The sequence below is a fragment of the Python bivittatus genome, unplaced genomic scaffold (genome assembly GCF_059951505.1).
Source record: "Python bivittatus isolate LINGU-HERP-01145 unplaced genomic scaffold, Pbiv_v1 ctg000580_np1212, whole genome shotgun sequence".
Taxonomy (NCBI): domain Eukaryota; kingdom Metazoa; phylum Chordata; class Lepidosauria; order Squamata; family Pythonidae; genus Python; species Python bivittatus.
This window is the reverse complement of record NW_028277087.1, coordinates 1,620,665-1,636,784: the sequence shown is the minus strand read 5'-3', so window position 1 is coordinate 1,636,784 and position 16,120 is coordinate 1,620,665. Positions and strand designations below refer to the sequence as shown.

The window sequence follows — 16,120 nt, the reverse complement described above, 5'->3', positions numbered from 1 at the left end:
TCCACTTCCTACAATGGCTCCTACAGAGATCAGGCGCACTTTTACCCACATAACAGCCCTGCCAGGTAGACTAAGCTGAGATTACACGTTTGACCGTTGCAGCGTGGCTGAGCCAAGGTTTCGACCACAATCTCGGTTCAGACACAGAGGCCACGTCAAATCAACAACAAACATGGTCACACAAGTACACCACCTGCCCATTCCAAAAATGTTAGCTTGCATCTTAAGCCTCTAAACCATGCTGGCTGGGGAATTCTGGGAGTTGAAGTCCACCTGTCTTAAAGTTGCCCAGATTGAGAAACACTGCTCTAAACCAGTCAAGACCCACGTAAATTGGGACACACTTAAACAAGAGGTGGGACTTTGATGGCCCTCTCGACTTTTTTGACCCCTCTGTGAAGCCTCCCCCCTACCCAGGGAGCTGGCCCTTCCCCATCACCCCACCCCATCCCATCCCCCCTCTGCAAGGACACTTTGCAGAACTTTGAGATCAGCCTCCTTCTGCAGCACCGCATCTCGCACGCCTCTGATGTCCGCTGGGTCTTGAGGGTGCCCACGCAAGCCGGGTGGGGGGCCCTGTTTGTAGACTTTTCCCCCCAAGCCCCAGCCTAGCCAACGGGTGAGTTTCTGTCATGTCTCCAGAAGGGTGTCCGTGCGTTAAGAGGTCACTTCTGAGCCAAGGCGATTAAAGGAAAGAGAAAGGAAACTTAGGGCTTGTTCTCGCAAGATTGACTTCCTAGTTTTGGCTCTCTTTTTTTCACCCAGGCAGAGAAAGAGGGAGGGCAAAGGGTTCCTCAGTGAGTTAATTTCCGCCTCCCGCTCGCAGTTCCCCGGGCAAGTCGTGGCCGGCGGGGCCAGCCCAGCGCCACCGTCGCCTTGCTGCGAGGCGCAGCGCCTGGTGAGTCTTCCTGGGCGGCCCCTTGGCGGAGACCCTCCAGCCTCCTTGGGAAATCAGCCGGGGGGCACCCTTCCAAGCGGCGGGGGGGGGGGCATGGAAAGAGCGAGGTTGCTCCCAGCTGGGGGCAAAGACTCCAAAGGGTCTGGGAGCCCTCGGGCGACTCGTCGATCTCCTTCCGAGGCAGATGCTCTCGTGCGCGGCCGAGGCCGGAGCGCGCGAGCGGCTTTTATTTAAATCCCACTCAAATCCTCGCTTAGCCGAGCCGCTCCGGGCGTCCGACGAAGGTCGCCGCCGCGCGGCCAAGCTTCGGCTTTTGAATAAAATCGGCGAGCGGGGAAAGGGCTCTTCCACGCGCCTGATTTTGGGGTGTCCTGGACTAACCCGATTCTCCTCTCCCCGCCACGCCGGCTGTCCAAGGAAAAGTTTTTCCCCTACCCGAGAAGTTAAGCAGCAGCTCAAAACCGGGAACCCCAACCCTTGCCTCCAAAGGCCGAGGAAGTTAGCAAGCTTTGCGGAAAGTTTTGGAATCTTTGGGGGGGGGGTGGAATCTTTGCTTAAAGTTTCAGATGTTGGGGTTTCCGTGACTCTTTCCAAGGGAGGTGGGCCAAAACGGGCTAAACCGAGGGGGAAATTACGAAATCAGAATTGGGAAAAGCCGACTTTAGTGGTGGTGGGGGGGGTTGAGAAAGAATTCGTGTTGTGGGGGATGAAGAAGCCATTGTTTGAGATCCTGTTGAAGACATTTTTTTGATACGTGGAATGCTAGTTTTTTTGTTTCTGTAAGGATCCAAAGGTTGCGTTCACTGCTAGTATTTGGGGCGGCACCTGACTGTGGGTTAGGCCTGGAAGGGAAGCAAGGACCCTGCTATTAGTACTTGGATGGGAGACCACCAGGAACTCCCACTCCCAAGAACAGGATGGAAGAAGGCAAGGGCAAAACATTTGCCTGGTGTTGTCAGGAAAATGCCATGGGTGTGCCCCCGTGATCGCCAGGGTCCAGCTGGCCTTGAACGAGACTTTACTTCTATTTTAGTTAAGTAGGGTGGGAGTTTGTACCTTTTTCTCCACCATTGGCCCCAGTTTGCTGTTGAGTATCATGTTGAGGGGCTCCTTTCCATAAGTGAAGCCAGGGTGAAAATCACACGTGACTAGATTTGCGTTTGTTTAATATTCAGTATAGCACCTGGGCTCATCTCAGAAGATAAGCAAAGCCAGGTCTCAGTAGAATGGGGATGGGAGACCACCTGGAAGTGTCTAAACTAGACAGGAAAGAGGAAAAGTGTTCCCCTTCTATCCTGCTGCCCAGGAAACCAGCCTGAGTTCAACATGCTGACATCTACGATTTCTATCCAGCCGTGCATTAATAATTTTCCTCTTCCGTTGCATTGCAATCTATCATTTGGTTACAACTTTTGGGGGTGGCTGAGGACCACACCCAAGATGTGCAGAGGGTCCTGGAGTATCTATGATGCATTAAACACGTTCTTACAGAACCATTAAAAACACGGCAACCCAGGTTGGGAATCTTCAAGTTTAGCGATGAAAGGAGGCACCCCAACTTGTCTCGTCTTGCCACGGTGTGTTTGAAGAGAGAGAAAGCGGGTGAAAATTTTTCCTCTGGCATCAGGTGCCGTGTGAGCCCACGAGGAAGGAAGGGGGCAACTTCCCTTTTGTAACGTGTCCTCGAGAGATTCGTGAAGTTGCTGCCATGTGTAAATCTCGCCCGCTCCCTCCAGTATTGGGGAAATGAGATGGGGAACCTGTTGATTTTGCCGTGAGTCAGATGCTTCCCCCCCATGAGTAGACTATAGAGGGGGGTACTCACTCTCGGGCGTGCTCACAAAATGGCTCCGCAGGAGGAGGGTCTTGTCTTAACAGCAAAGGAGTGCTGAGGTCTAAAATAGCCATTTACCTGAAAGCAAGCAGGTGAGATTTCTCTCCACCCAACCCCTGCCCCGAGCCCCCAGGATGCTTCCAAACAGAACAGGTGGGTCAGCCTCAAGCACAGCCAGGAGGTCCATCCACCATCCGCAGGTCTTCCAAGGCTGTTGTCTGGGGATCGGGAGGCAGGGAAGAACCCTCAAGACCCATAGCCAGAGATGGCCCAAACCGCAGGATTTTCTCTCCCCATTTTGCGTGGAATCATACGATGGAAAGGTTGGAAGGGAACCTTAGAGATCATGTACTCCAACCCCTCCCAGTGCAAGAATGCATCACTACAGCATCTCCAGGAGATGACCATCTAGATTTGGATGTTAGTTTTTTTTTTTTTACCCCGCCTTTATTATTTTTATAAATAACTCCAGGCAGTGAATATACTTAATATTCCTTCCTCCTCCTTTTTTCCCCACAACAACAACCCTGTGAAGTGGGTTTCGGCTGAGAGAGAGGGACTGGCCCAAAGTCACCCAGCCGGCTTTCATGCCTAAGATGGGACTAGAACTCACCATCTCCTGCTTTCTAGCCTGGGGCCTTCACCGCTAGACTTATTTAAACAACGAAGGGGAGTCCAATACCTCCTGAGGCAGCCTCATCATTGAATCTAGTGTAAAAACGTAGAAGCAACCTTGGAGATTCCCCTAGTCCAACTCTTTGCCCAGTACAGAATCCACCCCTACAACATCCCTGCGAGATGGCCATCCAGACTCACCTTAATACAGTGTTTCTCAACCTTGGCGGCTTTCAGATGGGTGGATGTCAACTCCCAGAATTCCCCAGCCAGCCAGGCTGGCTGGGGAATTCTGGGAGTTGACATCCACCCGTCTGAAAGCCACCAAGGTTGAGAAACACTGCCTGAATATCTCCAGCAAGGGAGAGACCACCATCTCTCCCAGCAGTTTCTCCCATGGCTGAACAGCTCTTACTGTTAGAAAATTCTTCCTGACGTCCACCAGATTTTGGATTATTTTTGTGCTATTTACTTTCCCATGTCCCTCCTTTCTTTTGTAAATCCTTTTCGATTAAACTCCCCTGAACGGTTTATTACATCAGCAGAGATGTCCACTTCACTGTCCTCACCAAGACCTTCTGTCAGGATCTGCGCAAGCTAGAAATCAAAGCTTAATTGAATGTAGACTAGTGATGCATAGTTGACAGGGTTAAATGTTATAATTGTTAATTGGAGCCCAGACTCTGACACCTTCATTGGTCAATAAAGCACCCCTTTCCAATGTCATTTTGACCTCCCCTCCAATGCAAACAGTGCCCTGTATTCCTTCTCTCGGTCTCCCTGGTTCTTTGACCAGCTTCCAGTCCACGGGATCACCCGTCCTCTTAAACCCAGGGCTACAAATTTTGCATAAAAGTTTTTGGTGAGGATCTCGATCAGAAGTCCAGGGGATTGATTCATTGATGGACTGTCGTCAAGTTGGTGTTGACTTGTAGCGACCACACAGATGGATTCCCTCCAAGAAGATGTCTTCCACTTGGTCCTTCAGGTCTCTCAATGGGGTCCACCACCTTTGCCTACCCCTCTCTTCTCTTTCCTTCATCCTTTTCCAGCATTATGGATTTCTCAAGGGAACTGAATTTCCACATGACGTGTTGAAAATATGACAGCCGAAGCCTGGCCATTGTGCTTCAAGTGAAATTCTTGGCTTGATGATCCATTGGTTTGTTTTGCCGGTCATCCATGGCTTGTCACGTCCAAGCATACATTGTGATTCAGATCACCTGTAATTACCTGCTTGTTAACCCCTTGAAAAAAGTCTACCTTTCTTGGAGATGCTCTGTTGCTCCCTTGATAGCAAGTCCCATCCTCCATGCTGTGTAATTTGCTCCTTACCTTAATTAATTAATTTATTATATTTATATAGCCGCCCATCTCACACAAGGTAACTCTGGGCAGCATACAACAATCAGAAAGAATAAATACATAAAAACAATTACAAATAAAAAACTGTAAAAACACACAAAATAGGAGGGGATAAAATTAATAACGGAGCCATCGCAAAGTCTCCTCGGTCCCCTGGGAGCCCCAGGCCTGATCACATAGCCGGGTCTTGAGGGACTTGCGGAATGTTAAGACTGCAATCATCTTGATTTTTCGACTGGAATTAAGGGATCATGTGCTCTGTAGCGTGCTTGCGCCACAGTGCTCCCTCCCCATCCCAATCGCACTCGTGTAGCACCTTCCTGCCTCACTGCCTAGTAATCACCTGCCCTTCGGCCTGCTTGCAAGCCGCCTGGGACCTGCAACTCCAGCCGGCTTCCCCATTGATTTTGCTTGTGGGAAGCCAGCAGGAAGTCACAAGTCACAGTCACATGAGGTCCTCGCTTAACGACCTGCAATTTTCGCTTAATGATGGCAGTGGGGACTGCTGGGATTGCTGTCGCTAAGTGATGCAGTCACGGGACGTCGTGCTTTACGATCACATCACTTAGTGATGGAAATTCTGGTCCAATTACAGTAGTTAAGCAAGGACTACCTGTACAAATAGTCCTTGGGTTATGACCCCTCGTTCAGTGACCATTCAAAGTAACAACGACACAGAATGAGTGGTACTTACAACTAGTCCGCAAAGTTCCAGCCATCACAGCACCCCCGCAGTCACATGATCATGATCCGAGCACTTAGGAATCAGCTCATGCTTAAGACAGTTGCAGCGTCCCATGGTCATGGGATCACCATTTGTGACCTTCCCTGCCGGCTTCCCACAAGCAAAGTCAATGGGGAAGCCAGCAGGGAAGGTCGCAAGTCACTGCCATAAGTCACTCCTGCTGCTTTTTCTCCCAAGGAGCCCTACTACAGAGTATGAGAGGTAGCCCCTGCTGACCCACCCTCACTCCCTAGCACCCACCTGTGTCCCTTACCAGCCTGCCCGTACTTCCTAGTGCCCCCGCCCACACTCCATAGCACCTGCCTCTGGCACCCCCCCACCCCCAGCGGTACCTGCGCACCCCTAGCGCACCATTGTGCCTGACTGTGGCACCTGGGCACCCCCCCCCCCGTGCTCCTTGCTTGGGATTCTTGCCTCTTCCTGCTTAACAACCCACACAGTCTTGGAGTTACAATGACAACAGGGACTGTAGGGATTGCCGTCACTAAGCTATGCGATCATGTGACGTTATGCTTTACGACCACATTGCTTAGTGATGGAAACTCCCATCCCAATTGCCGCTGTAACCCGAAGACTAATTCCCAACATCTGCTCACAACTGCTTCCACCAATCAGTCTCCTTTAAATCATGGTGGTGGTAGACTTAGATAATGTTTTAAATGGATTGTACTGTTTTATGCTTGATACTGGTTGATACTGTTTTTTGTGAATTCACAGCTTTCTTTGTCCCATGCTTGATAGAAGTACAGATAGCCCTTGCTTAGTGACCACAATTAAGACCAGTAACTCAGTCATTAAGTGAAGTGATTGCTAAGTGAAACCACGACTGTGCTTACAGTCTGACTTCAGCTTTCCTTTGCTTTACAGACCTGCAAAGGTTGTAAATGCAAGGATTGATCACAAAGTTACTTCTTCCTCACTGTCATAACTGTGAGTGGTCACTAAATGAGACAGTCACTAAACGAGGACTCCCTGTATATACAAAATAAAAATGCTATTACTAACACACATAATGTGTATTAGATCTTCCCCTGCCTACCCTCCAAATTCAGACTCCCTGGATTGTTCCAAAGTTTAAAGTTCTCTTCTTTTTTTCCAGCCTTCAGGTTTGCAAAAACCGGGATGCACGGCCATTCCATGGCATTCAAAAAGCTTGCCTGAGAAGACTTTGGACATTTAAGCTTCCTGATATCAAACTTTTGAAAGGATGGGGAGCTGTGCCCTTCTACGGCAGTGCCACCCCTTGCAGATGTAACATGCCCTCCATTTTGGACAGAGATTTGCCCAGGATGGCAGGGAACTCCCAGGCAGATCTAGGCTTTGAAGGGATCTTCCAGATCTTAGCTCAGATCCCAGCAGACAGGCTGACTCACTATAGGCATAAACTGAGCTGCTCGCACCAAGATCAGAGGAGCTGTCATCTCCTGCACATCATGATCCTGTGGTGTTTGGGGAGAAAAGATAAGGCCAGGGCGCACCTCAGCTGCTTAAGGGATGACGTGGTTGCAAACCATCTCTTCCAATACTGCTGGGGCAATGCTGGAGCAAAGACATCGCCCCCAGGGCAACTGAAGGAACACGCGAGGGTGGCCCAGACCGTGGCTGAGATCTACTCACTTTTGGTTGATGAGAAGCTGTGCGAACCACTGGCCAGGGATGAGGCCTACAGGGCAGCTATCAAAGCCTTTCAGGCAAGCAGTATTCAAGGAGCCCAACTCCAGAGTCTCCTGGATGAAGCTGTGGATAAATGTGGGCTGCAGTTCATCTCCACGGTGCTAAGGGATAATTTTGGTGCTCTGGTCTCGGGTGGAAGGGAGTTGACTCAGCCAAGAAGTAGCAGCCCAGTGCCAATTGACAGCTCTGTCCCTCCTGATAACCCTCAGCCGTTACGTTCTACAGGTAGCCCCGTCTCCTACCTCAGCAGCTTTGAGATCAGCGAGACTTCAACAGATCTTGCAACCGACAGCCCTTGCAGCATGGACGTGCCCGTGCCTTTGCCACCAACCAACCGAGTAGAAGAAACCAGCTCTATGTTGTTGGGCGGTGGCTGCTCCGCCAACCCAGGGGAACCTTCTCAACAAAATTCCCGTGGCTCCTGTTTACTGCCTGGCCCCAAAAGCCCAGTGTCTCCCAAGGCATCTTTCCAGTGCCCACCAACACCCAAAGCAGCAGCAGCAGCAGCAGCAGCAGCAGCAGCAGCAGCAGCAGCAGCAGCAGCAGCAGGACATTTGCCTCCCCGCTTCCAGGCCCCACCTCTGCAGAAGCCTGGTTTGGCAGCTTTTGCAGGTGCTTCGAGGCCTGGCGCCAATTCCCCTGCTCCAGCACAGATCACGCGCCTTGGGCCCCTGCTGTCTTCCTTTCCTTCAGATCTGGCCTCTAGTACCTCAGCAGGAGATTCTTTGGTGGCTCCAGTAGCGGAGGAACGGCAGTTCTACACTTTTGTGGTCCTGCACGCAGCAGAAGACGAGCTGGTGGCTTGCCGGGTGAAGGAACGACTGGAGGCCTTGGGTGTCTCCAACGGGGCAACCTTCGGCGAAGACTTCCTTGCCTCTGGATGTTGCCAGCTCAACTGTTTCCAGAACGCGCTCGACAACTCTGCCTTCACTCTCCTGCTCCTGACCAAGAATTTCAAAGGCCGCCTTTGTGCCTACCAGCGCAACACGGCCCTGATGGATTCCCTCACCCGCTTCTGCAAAAGCAACTCGGTGATCCCATTTGTGCCCGAGGAAAGCTCTCTGAAGCCGGAGGAGATGCCCCTCCTGCTGGCCTCTCTGGTACCCTTGAATGAGAAGTCTCCCATTTTTGCCAAGAGGGTGAAGAAGACGTTCACGCCAAGAGTGATCCGGGAGAAGCAAGCAACCTGGGACATCATGCGGCAGATCCAGGAAAGGGAACAGAGGCAAGAACGAGAGCGGGAAGACCTGCAGATGCAGCAGCGTCTGTCTGCGCTCAGCCTCCATTCGCCAGCTCCAACGGTGGACGTTTCAAGATTACAAGCCCCACCAGGCCGGGCCACTCAAGTCTTTCCTACTTCCACAACGCCCCTGATGCAACCGGGGCCTGATCAGGCTTCCTTCTCCCAACCCTTCATGTTCTCGGTGGGCTCTCCAAACACAGTGCCAGGCCCCCATCTTATCATTCAGAATGCCCAGATGGTTCAGATTGGAGACTATAATTGCATGCAAGTGGAGAAAAGCAGCACAGCTGTTGGCATGGCCAGTGAAACAATTGAGGGGGAACCGGTGGAGGAAAGAGGGACCAGCCCCCGAGACTGAAAACTAAGTGCCGTCTAGCAGAGCTCCAGGAATGCACCAAGTTGGGGGAGGGACAACCTGCAGAAACAGCCTTGAATTCCCTAATCACAAGGGTCAGCAATCTTGTCAGGGGAGGCGGGCCCATTTGGTCTGTGTTTCTGGGCAAAAATGTGGGTGCCACTGAGAACTGGGAGCTCGAATGGGGCAGCACAGGCGAATCTGAAGCCCAGGGGTGGCCAAACTTCAACAGTGACCGTAACCCCTTTGCAATCCCTCCTCAAATACTGTAGGGACTCATAAAGAACAAAATGCATTTCTTTTGAGGGCACATTCTTTTTAATTTTGCAATTTGGGAGACGGGAGATTTAGGAAGGTGTTTTGGAAGGTGGGGAGGGGAGCCCCGTTGCTTTTTTGCAACCCAGCAACACTTCAGAACGGATGAATGTTGAAGTACAGAGAGAGCAGAATTACTTTTCTTTAAAACTGCACCACGATTAACTTTGTTGAAAATTCTGGAATGGGTACAATTGCTTTATGCTCGCTGCATCTCTAGCTGCGCCCAGAACTCTATGCAACATCTTTGAGCCTTTAAAAATGACTTGGTTTTGTATTGCACACAGAGTTGTAACGTGCCTTGTTTGATTCTGGCTTGAGAGGATGTGGGGGTCCAGCCACTGTGATCTTGTTTATGCCTTGGTGTGTTGTCTGAACCCAGCCAATTGCGGCTTAGTCTATACACCAGGTTTAAGCCATGGCTTAATACAGGGTATAGCAATTGAGGGAGGCTCTGTTAGATCCCAGGCAGTGTTGATCCTAATAGTTAAGATCCCCAGATCTGGGGGCTCAGGATGGATGTTTTCCTTGCCCCATCGCACAGAACAGCAACTGTCTTTGTATCTCTTAGAGCAGTGTTGTCCAAACTTGGCCACTTTAAGATAAGTGGACTTCAACTCCCAGAATTCCCCAGCCAACATGGCTGGCTGGGGAATTCTGGGAGTTGAAGTCCACCCATCTTAAAGGGGCCGAGGTTGAGAAACACTGTCTTAGAGACTGAGGGGGTCAGGAATAGAAAGATGCCATCCTGCCCATTGGGCATCCATGGGAAAATGGGGGGCTGCACCCCCCTCAATATTATGTCTATCAGCTTGCAGTAGCTTTTACACTGATCTTCCCTGGAGATGCCAGGAGCTGTTGCTTGCAATGCTAAACAGAAGGCCACCCCCCACCCCCAATTTCTCCCTTGATTCTGCATTTCATTGGATCTGGTGATCAACACACACTCAGATCTGAGGAAGGAGGGAAGGAAGGAGGGAGGGAGGGATCCAGTCTCCTGAGAAAAGGGCCTGGTATTTTTTTCAGTCTGGAGAAGAGGCACAGAAGAGGAGATGCACTTTAAAGACATCAACTCAGGGGCAAATGTATATATTTGTTTATCATCAAAAAAGAGGACATTTGTTTGGATATTGCAAGGAAATATAGGCCCTGCTTCGAAAGAGAGCGTCAGCAACTCCTCAGACAATTTTGGGGATTCTCGTCCTTCCACTTACGTTCCACCCGAATCAGCTGGGCCAAGGGATCCCCTCAACCCCACCCCACGAGCTCTGCGGTGGGCTAGAGACCTGAGTGTGGGCCTCCATGGCCCCAGAGCATCTTTTCTCTCAATGCCTTTTGAACTGGGCCTACTAGTCTCCAACCATTTAGAAGGGTGCGGGGCTCAGTCAGCACGGCCGCAACTGCCCTCTTGCCCTTTCTGCCCATCCTTGGCAGACGATGGCGTCTACTAGGTACCTTACTCTCATCCCAAGCTTTGGAGGTGCTTTACCAAATAGCCCCAGCAAGATACGAATCTCTGCATACATGGGGATTAACAGAATGAGGCACTCGTTCTCCTCCTTGTAGAGTTAAGTTTATGGAGGACGTCCTATTGAGAGGAACTTGCTCTGCCTGGTAAACAGGATATCAGTGTTTAGGTACAATCTACCCTGAGAGACCAGTGGCTCGGCAGAAACAACAGGAAGTTCTTATATGGGGAGAATTTCACCGCATTACGTGGGAAAGCGTGCAGAAAGGTAGCCTTTATGGCTTGATCCTGCTGCGAGATTCTTCCATTTGTAACTAGTTTTCTCAGATACCAAACGTGGGAGAAACGCAGGTGTCTTTGTCTCATGCTCAAGAAAAGCCACCACGTGCGCTAAAGCAAACACCTATCCATGCGCCGCTATGAACTAACAAGAAGAGTCAGAGACGTGGTTTTGGGTTTTTTAGCAGCATGACTTTTTTTTTCCTTGCTTTTTGTTGTTAGCTTAACTTTATTTATTTCAAGTTAGGAAGATTGGCTCTCAGGTGTAACATACGCTGTTGGTGCGCTTTAAGTTTCTGCCAAGGTTGCCAAATGAACTCCCTTTTTTCTGCAACAAAACGAAAAAGAAAACAATAACCTGAAACTTCCTTTGCTTTATCAGCTGAACCGTTTGTGGTTTAACACGGCAAGAATGCAAAGAGGCCGGCAGACAAGATCCTGCAAAATCCACTGAGGAAAAACACTGAGGTTTCTGTAGTTTTCTTGAGCCCCTAAATCCCAGAAAGGAGGTGCTCCCAAGGCAAGCTAAGATCTCTGCTTCTGCTGATCCCCGTGGCTGTGGGAAGATGCAGAAATGGTTCCCAGAAATCACCCCCTAGTCTCCATGCACACAATATTGGGCATTTGCTGCTGTAACCTGTCCAGACCGGGTCCCAAAAGCCCTTGGGGCGGTTTGCTCTCTTGATGACCAAAGCAACATCTTTTTGCATCCTCAGCTGTCAACTAATACACTTCTTTCCCCCATGCTTCAAGGCAAAACAAAATTAGAGATAGATTCAACGAGAGCTCTGCTCCTTTAACTGTGGAGGCCACGAGAATGAAATGTCACCAACAGGGGATCCCCAGAGTTAATGCTTATTAGATCAACTTCAGTATTAACCAGGGAAAACTCTGCATGCTGGAACTTCCCGGTCAAACCAATTTACTGGATTTCTCTGTGTGCGGCAGTCACCAAAGCCCACGCTTGCTGGTAGGCGATTTAACCAAATCCGTTTGAGGGACGATCTCTAAACAGTTCCAGATACCAGGATGGATAAGTTGTATTTGAAAACTCCATCTGGACAGGAGCAAGAGCCAAAGGAGGTCACAGCACCCTGCTGTCCACCTCCTTTGCCTCAGCCCACTCCCCCCTTGACCAGTCCTGGCGCTGTGAGGAGTTAAGAGGGCCCCCAGGTCCCGCAACCATCGACAGCCATTTCCACCTTACAACTGCTGCAAACATCTGTTATAACACTGTTGGTAGATGGGGTAGAACCTGGGCAATCTGCTGGCAGAAGGGACAGGAAGGGTCGAACACAAATATCAGCTTGTCTCCCTTCCCTGATTCATTCTTGCCCATCCATCCATTCAGTTACATCTTTACCACTTTTCCCATGCCAAATACAGCCTAAACCCCAACTATGCACGTCTGCTACTTCCTTACAGAACAAAAACAATCAATTGAGCATGACGTGCCAAGACTGAGAGTGTGCGCGCGCGAGCTGTTCAGTGTCCTTCAAAACCAGTCTCTGCCAATTACGTAATTTAAAAAGAAACCATCGCTTGATACCACATTTGGGGAGGGGGGATGGCTGATACTAAGAGTTCAAGTTGTGACCCGCTTCTTGCAGGGCTGGATAAACTTCTAGTCTTTGATGCCCACCTGCCCTGAAGGATTAAGGAAAGGGAGGACAGATGTTAAGTAACTGGGAAGCCACAGTGTACACATTTTAAGTGGCCTCTGCTTGATTTGGTGGCTAGATTTGGTGGGTTACTAGGCATGATTTTTAATGGGAAGTAAACCTGGACAGGCAGCACAGTGCTAAATGCACATAGGTTTCCTTTGGCTTCTGGGAGGTTTTGAAGAGCATTGCATCCTTAACCCTTACAGAGTCTGCAAAGAGCTAGTTTGGACGAGGAAATCCTGCGGAATCGCCTCCTGCTCCCAGGCCCTTCCAGAAGAATGGGGCCATCCCAGGTGAAAGGATGTAAAAGAACAGCGTTCTTGCCAGTTATGGTGTCAAAAGACACCATCTCATTTCTCTTTTCCGGAAAGGGAAAAAAGGAGGGGGGGTGGCTTGACTCTAAATTTCAAAATTTGGGGAACCTTTCACAGCCTGGGCTGCCTACGGTGCAGGGCTCACTCCACTGAAAAGAAAAACCACCAGCCAAATAAAAATAAAATTATCACTACCAGCTTTGAAAACACTCCACAAAATCTTAGCTGACATTAAGTGACCATTCGAAGCAAGAAATGAAATCCAGAAGAAAAAAAAAAGATCAAACCTCACTGCACCCAACTTGGTCAACTGTGCCGAGAGCAACTAAATAACTTGCTGTTGAACATGAAGATGGACTGTTCTCCCCTAGTTACGAGGCTGAGCCGAAAAAAGAGCAACTTTAAGACTTGGTGGGGTTGCCTTTTCCATTCTTACATCTTCGAGGAGGAGGAAGAAAGGGTGCAAACGTAATAAAAGCTTATCAAACTGGGAAGCTGAAAGCAGGTCATGCAAAACGCTCACCTCTCTTGCACACTGACATTGTGGGACCAATCACAATCGGATCCCCCATCTTCCCTCCCCTCCCACTTCTCACTGTTGACATAAGGAAGATGGAGCAGGCTGATGACGGATTTGAGGTGGTTTTGAGCAATGTGTCAGCCCTAAAGGTTTTCTCAGGGCATCCTGGCAAGGCTCCAGCAAGGGCCAGGAAGCTGAATCCGGCCAACTTTTTTGCTCGTGCAGTGTCCCATAAGAGGAGCAGATGATACAAAACGAGAAGGGGCCTAAATTCAACTCCTTGGCCTTGTCTGGAAGGCCAGGCAGAAACATTTGAGACATATTAGGAAGGGGCCTGTGAAGGGGTAGGGCCTGTCATCTACCCAAGGAACCTGGATGGCGAGGCCAACTGTGGGTTGGGCGAAAGATGCCTCTCCACGTCAGGGGCTGGACAGAAGAAAGAGCGAGACCGCAGAAGCCAGCCGAGTGCAAATGAAAGCTTTTAAAATTCAGACCCCAGGAAGACCGTGAGTCTCAGTCCTCTCCCTGCCAACGGAGGCCTAGGAAGAGATCGGTAGGGAGTACAGTCCTTCTTGGCTAATGGAGTTCAATGAAGGCTTCCAGCTCTTCAGGGATGAAACCCTTATAAGGGATCTTGTGTTTATCCAGCGCTCGGGCAGCAAGGCACTGTAAGGTGATGTAATTAAAAGGCTGCATCATGGCCTTGGTTAGCTGCTTCTCATCAAGGAGCTCATAGGCGGTCTGCTTGAAGGCGTTGGTAGCATCCATGTGAGCTCCGGCCTCCATGAGGGCGCTCATGATGAGGGGGCAATTGTTCTGGGCAGCCACGTGCAGCGGGGTGTTGTTGTCATAATCCCGGCTGTCGGGGTCGGCCCCGCACTCCAGCAGGAGGTTCACCACGTGGAGCGAGGGGAACTTCCCCACCGGGTAGCGGCCGACGGTGGTGGTGTCCCTGTCCACCGCCATGTGCAGAGGGGTGAAGCCGTTCTTGCCCCGGGGATTGCACTTCAGCAGGCGGTAGATGGTTTGGCGCTTCTGGTGCTCCTGCTCGGGAGTGCATTCCACTTTTTCCAGCAGAAAGACCAAGTGGAGGATGACAGCCAGGGCTTTGGTGAACTGGGAAGCATCCGCCACCGGGTCCTTCCGGTGCAGCAGGGCCCTCTCAATCTCCCGGACCCCTTTGCCCAGAACACCCATGAGGTCAGAGAAGCCCAGCTGGGTAGCTAAGGTGCCCTTAGAGCGGTCCTGCAGCACATACGAGAAGAGCTCAGCAAAGGAGAGGAAGCTGCTGGCCGTCATGGGGCTCAGGGGCTCCAGGTTGCCCTGCTGCATTTCCAGGGCGTACTTCCACAGGTTGATGCACCGCTCGAAGTTACCCGAGTCGGCGTAGACAGCCCCCCGGTAGCGGATGTAATACGAGGTGTCCGGGTGAGAAGGGCCAAGGACACGCTCCCGGATCAACAAGGCCTGCATCCGCATCTCGTCCGGGTCCGTGACCAGCGCCTCCAGTTCCTCCATGGTGCGCGCCTCCCGGCAGTAGTCGTAAGCCGGCACAGGCTGCTGCGGCTCCGGCCGGGAGAGGGGCTGGCCCCCACGGTGCCGCAGCTCCATCGCCCGGCGCCAGTGCTTGAGGGCACCCAGCAGGTCGCGCCTCTTGTCCACCAGGGTGGCGCCCAGCAGCTCCAGCGCCTCCACCGCGGCCTCGCGGGTGCAGGGCACGCGGGGCCCCTCCTCCTCCTCCTCCTCCTCCTGCTGCTCCTCCTCGGCGCCCCGGATGAGGAACTCCACGACGCCGGCGTGCCCGGTGACGCTGGCGGCCAGCAGCGGGGTCATGCCGTAGCCGTCGCGCTCCATGCGCGCCCCGCGGCGCAGCAGCAGGCGCAGGATCTCCAGGCTGCCCGCCTCGGCGCAGTCGTGCAGCGCCGTGTTGCCCTTCAGGCTGCGCCGGTGCACGTCGGCGCCGCGCTCCAGCAGGTAGCGCGCGATCTCGGCGTGGCCCTTGTAGCAGGCGATCATCAGGCAGGTGTGCCCGTGCCGGTTGGCCAGCTCCAGGTCGGCGCCGCGCTCGCCCACCAGGTAGCGCACCACGGCCAGGTGCCCGTCGAAGCAGGCGGCGCGCAGCGGCGTGGAGCGCGTCAGCGTGGCCTGGTTCACGCAGGCGCCGCGCTCCAGCAGGCTGCGCACCACCGGCAGGTGCCCGGCGGCCGCGGCGGCCCACAGCGGCGGCGCGCCCTCGACCGTCTCGCCGTCGAAGCGCACCGGGCCGCCCGCGCCCACGCGCGCGCCGCAGTGGTCCAGCAGGAACTCCACCACCTCGCGGTGCCCGTGCCGGGCGGCGGCCAGCAGCGGCGGGCCCTCCGCGCCGCCGGCGCCCGCCGCCAGCCGCTGCCGCTCCTCCGGGCCGCGGCCGCCCAGCAGCTTCTGCAGCAGCTGCAGCTTCCCCTCCCGCGCCGCGTTGTGCACGGCCAGGCGCAGGTCCATGGCGGCGGGCTCAGCGGGCCGGCCCGCGCCGGCACGCCGCCGGCGCCATCTCGGGCCCGCTCGGGCGAAGACAAAATGGCGGCCCTCGCTCCGCGCGCCTCCCCGGTGACGACGCTGCGGGCGAGGCGCGCCGGGATTTGTAGTCCCGGCGCGCGCGCGCCCCGCGCCTTTCGATGCCGGCGCGGGCGCTCGCCACTACGCTTCCCAGAAGCGCGGGGAAGGGAGCGGGCGGGCGCGCGCCGGAGGGGCAAAGGAGGCTGGGAGAAGGGGCCGCAGGGGCCTTCGGGAAGCGTAGTCCGACGAGGCGAGGGACTCGCCCAGCCGCGGCTGCCTTTCCCCGAGGAAGGAAA

General features: G+C 52.8%; 2 protein-coding genes across 3 annotated transcripts; one reads left to right on the top strand and one right to left on the bottom strand.

Moving 5' to 3' along the window:
* The first annotated feature begins 527 nt into the window (after positions 1–527).
* TICAM1 (TIR domain containing adaptor molecule 1) lies at positions 528–9,661 on the top strand. 2 transcript variants are annotated; one of them, XM_088149337.1, is made up of 2 exons: positions 528–619; positions 6,557–9,661. In XM_088149337.1, exon 2 carries the CDS (start codon positions 6,714–6,716, stop codon positions 8,730–8,732), a length of 2,019 nt encoding a protein of 672 aa, XP_088005463.1. In that variant the 5' UTR covers positions 528–619; positions 6,557–6,713; the 3' UTR covers positions 8,733–9,661. The 2 variants fall into 2 exon arrangements, with proteins under 2 accessions (XP_088005463.1, XP_088005462.1); XM_088149336.1 differs by lacking the exon at positions 528–619 and adding an exon at positions 799–898.
* Positions 9,662–10,961: 1,300 nt separating this feature from the next.
* FEM1A (fem-1 homolog A) lies at positions 10,962–15,845 on the bottom strand. The gene has a single exon (XM_007437455.3). The coding sequence runs from the start codon at positions 15,768–15,770 to the stop codon at positions 13,866–13,868; it is 1,905 nt and encodes a 634-aa protein (XP_007437517.2). The 5' UTR covers positions 15,771–15,845; the 3' UTR covers positions 10,962–13,865.
* Between the last annotated feature and the right edge of the window lie 275 nt (positions 15,846–16,120).

What these genes read in the sequence shown, in the direction of transcription:
- TICAM1 (XM_088149337.1), top strand. Translation starts at nt 6,714, where the DNA reads ATGCCCTCCATTTTGGACAGAGATTTGCCCAGGATGGCAGGGAACTCC.
- FEM1A (XM_007437455.3), bottom strand. Translation starts at nt 15,770, where the DNA reads ATGGACCTGCGCCTGGCCGTGCACAACGCGGCGCGGGAGGGGAAGCTG.